This window comes from Neodiprion fabricii, chromosome 3, assembly GCF_021155785.1.
Source record: "Neodiprion fabricii isolate iyNeoFabr1 chromosome 3, iyNeoFabr1.1, whole genome shotgun sequence".
NCBI classification, from domain to species: domain Eukaryota; kingdom Metazoa; phylum Arthropoda; class Insecta; order Hymenoptera; family Diprionidae; genus Neodiprion; species Neodiprion fabricii.
In genome coordinates, this window is record NC_060241.1 from 13,615,952 (window position 1) to 13,620,034 (window position 4,083).

A 4,083-nucleotide genomic window follows, 5' to 3' on the forward strand; every position below is an offset into this window, starting at 1 on the left:
AACAAAATCGTTTGTATCCGTCCTTTTTGTTGACAAGGACGATTGGTAAGGCCCAGGGACTAGACGATGGTTCAATAACATCGTTCTTTAACATGTCTTCCACCAGCTTCTTCACCTCTTCTCGGGCGTTCAGAGCGAGTCTTCGAGGAGCTTGTTTAATTGGCGAACTCTCTCCGACATCGATCTTGTGCTTGACAGAAGTACATCGGCCCTTATCACTACTATCTTTCGCAAAAGAATCTTTAAATTCTAGTAAAAGAGATTTAAACGATTCTTCCTGAGCTAAATTTAACGAAATCGAAGATTTCTCAACAAGGCTCCGTAAATGAAAAGGAAAATGTTGTTGCAAATCATCTTCCGACAGTTCTATTTCTCGAATTCTAGGAGGAGTCCAATAAATTCGATTCCTATTTGTACAAAGAGTTATTTCGCGATTGTTTGAAGCTAGTGAATTTCTCTTAGTCGAGATAACATAGTTATGAGCTGTAAGAAAGTCTATTCCCAAAATACCTTCATCCTCTATATCTGCTATAAAAACCTTATGTGGAGAGTCGATACACCCAAAAAGGTTAATTTGGACAGTAGCCTGTCTCAAAACCGGGGTCGTCTCTTCAGTGGCTGTTCGCAGAGAAAAAGAGGGAACAATCCGGTCATCGGATTTAAAGAGATCCGATCAAACTACGGTTACTTCTGCGCCCGTGTCTATTACCCACAGACAATCGACGCCATTCACAGTACCGCGCGCGTAAAGACCAGACTGTCGTAGACTTCTAATTAAAAACTGTTCTCTAAGAGGGCTTTCACTATTAACAATCTGCGATGATTTTCGCCCTGACAAATCATCTGAAACTAGTTTTTTGAGTGAGTTCCTGTTGAAGAACTCGATTGAGGATCTGCTTCCCCTTTTTCTATATTTTTCTTACGCCAATTATAAGAATTTGGATTCGAGCCTTGCATCGGCTTTCCACTAATTTTTTTAATTAAAAAACAATGATTGGCGTCGTGGCCTGTTTTTTTACAAAATATACAAGTCAAGCTAGTTTGACTTGTCACGACCACGTTTTTATTTATACGCTCGTTTCGACGGTTTTGAAAAGAACCTCGATTTCTTGATTCAAAATTGTTACCGTTATTTCTATTTTTATAATTTTGAGGTTTTGGCTCCTCCGAGTATTCAAAACTCTGTCTTCCTGAGGTGTTTTCAGACACCTCAATCCGACGAAGTTTGCTTAACCCAAAATATTGCTTTCTCATTGCCTCCACCTCGAGGGCTTTGGCGGTTGCCTCCCGCAGAGAAGTGAGGCCCGACGTTCCAACGGCCATTTTAATTTCCGGATCATTAATCGCATTCAAAAAAGCTTGCGTTGCTAATAAGTTACGAGACGGCTCGTGATCCGGCAAAGCTATACGAGAAAGCCGTTCAATGTCCTGACTAAGAGACGCAAGGTCTTCGTCTCGCCCTTGTCTTCTCGTCTGTAATTGTGCTGTGTACAGTTTTGTTAAGTGGTCATTTCCGTACCTCAACTTTAATGCAGAACTAAGTTTTTCATAATCAGAGATTTCTTCCTCAGACAACGCCGTTAAAACGTTCAAAGCCGGCGTTCGAAGACAGGAGGCAAGACTGTGGGCCCTCATGGCGGAGTCCCACTGATTATGTTCAGCAATTGTATTAAACTGGCGTTCGTAATCTGCCCATGGAACTTTTCCGTCAAAAATTGGCGGTTTTAAAGGATAAAGAGGCTTCTCATTAATCTGAGAAGCAACCTCAGGAAATCCTGAATTATTTAATTGATTAAAATGAAAATATTGAGGTCGAACTTGAGGCAAAGACTCGGAAAAACCAACCTCATTATTTACTCTCCTTCTACTAATTGGAGATTCAACTACTTCCCTAGTAAAAGGCACAGACCTTGAATCTCGAACATCCTGGATTCATCCTGGATGTCGGACCTGTCGAACAGAGGAAACGGGAACAGGAGAAGGAACAGGAGAGAGAAGCGGCGTAACGACTCTGGAACCTCGTGGAGTGGCAGCCGGTTCTCCTGAGCCATTCACCTGATGAACAGCCTAAAGAGCTGCCACAGTCGTCCGGAACAGTTCGTGTAGACTAGTTTCGGATCGTTCTTGTGCTTCCCTATCAAGCCTGCGCTGTTCCAGCTGTTGTTCCTGTTCTCTTCTTCGCTGTTCCAACCGTTGTTCTTGTTCTCTTTTTCGCTGTTCCAACTGTTGTTCTTGTTCTCTTTTTCGCTGCTCTTGTTGATCAAGAAGCAGCTGAAGAAGTTGCTGTTGTTGGCGCTCAGCAGCCTCTTGCTGTTGAGACATGATCTTCAGCAGATCAATTTGAGAGATTGTCGAAGGAATTGGAAGAGGGTCCACTGAAGGCGATGGAATTGTTTCAGGGACCCGCGGATTCTCCATAACAAAAGGTTCTTCTCCGCTACTTTCTCTTCTTCGTGAGCGCGTCAAACGACTGCTACTCATAATTAAAGTTCGCGCACTGAGTTGATTCAATTAATAAGAACTCAAGATCCCGCTTCTGACACCAATTGTAACGTTTTAGGCGTTACGTTGATAAAATATGGATCCGCGAGTTCACTTATTATCAAATCAAAGGCGTGAACAAAAATATCGTGAGCAATGCTTTTAATGCAATATACGTGTTTCTTGTTCAAAGTCTGAAACAAGACTGTTTTTACAATAATATCGGTTGGCGCAGCAACCTTATTCTTTTTAAAGACATAAGAGGTTTATAAACGTCTTTTATCTATGTCGACTACTAGATCATTAAAGAGGGGGCAAAAGGGGTGATTTAACCCTTTGTAACAATATATATATATATATATATATATATATATGTCGGAGTTATTACTGGGGGATAGAGGTGATCGGGAGAGTCACTCATAATTTCTAATTTTTCTCTCTGCTTTTATTCTTCTTCAAAACACTAACGCTAATGTAGCAGCGGGTAGGTGTGTGGGGATTTCGAGACGCTCTCGGTCCTTCACGCTCGAGCCTCTGACTATCACTCGTCTCTCGTCTCTCGACTTCCCCAAGGTAAACTTTAGGATTCGAGTTAGGTACCTTACCCACCCCTGCTACATTACGAAGATCGGAACTTAATAACAATACTCGTGTGGTCTAAATCAAAACAAAAGCGGTACGACAGTTACGAGCGTCAAGCGGTGAGGCTGCCGGCTTCTTGCGCCGACATATATATATATAATTATATATATGTATATTAGGCGGATTCAAAAAAAGCGGCTAATTTTTTTTTTTCAAAATCCTCACATAAAAACTTCCGAGAAGGTGTAGAAAGACGCCTGTAAAAAGCAGAGCCCTTAATATCATTATTAAGAGGTCGCGCATTGCGAATTTCTATTTCCCGTTTAAATAACACAGGAATAAATTTTTTTAAATTTTACAATTTCGTATTTTTGCAACGGCTCATTGAATTAGCGGAACAAAGCACATTTTCGTAGGAAATTTGACGCTCTACAAAAAAAGTCCTTACAAAATTTTCGATAGTCCCACTCCTTCAAAAGTTATTCGAGGTCAAAGTTGAACTTACAAAAAAATTCAATGTTTTTTTTTTTTTCGATGATACTATGAATCTTTTCTCATTATTTTGTTACGAAGATATATTTAATAAATATATCTTACACTAATTGGGCTTTTTCAATCATTAATTTTTCCATCGAGTCAATATAAAGTTACCTTACAAAAATGCGATGTTAAATAATAAACATGTTATCATGGAGAATCCATAACTGATGCACTTGACTATTTAAAAATGTAATTGTTCCGAAATCTATCCTCTTTATAACAAAATAATGAGAAAAGATTCATAGTATCATCGAAAAAAAAAAAAACATTGAATTTTTTTGTAAGTTCAACTTTGACCACGAATAACTTTTGAAGGAGTGGGACTATCGAAAACTTTGTGAGGACTTTTTTTGTAGAGCGTCAAATTTCCGACAAAAACATGCTTTAGTCTGCTAATTCAATGAGCCGTTGCAAAAATACGAAATTGCAAAATTTAAAAAAATTTATTCCTGTGTTATTTAAACGGGAAATAGAAATTCG

The 4,083-nt window shown here is 39.4% G+C and overlaps 1 protein-coding gene across 1 annotated transcript; it reads right to left on the reverse strand.

Moving 5' to 3' along the window:
• Positions 1-2,067: 2,067 nt before the first annotated feature.
• Positions 2,068-2,481, reverse strand: LOC124178250 (ataxin-8-like). Its single transcript, XM_046561486.1, has one exon. The coding sequence runs from the start codon at positions 2,479-2,481 to the stop codon at positions 2,068-2,070; it is 414 nt and encodes a 137-aa protein (XP_046417442.1).
• Positions 2,482-4,083: the final 1,602 nt, after the last annotated feature.

What these genes read in the sequence shown, in the direction of transcription:
- LOC124178250 (XM_046561486.1), bottom strand. Translation starts at nt 2,481, where the DNA reads ATGAGTAGCAGTCGTTTGACGCGCTCACGAAGAAGAGAAAGTAGCGGA.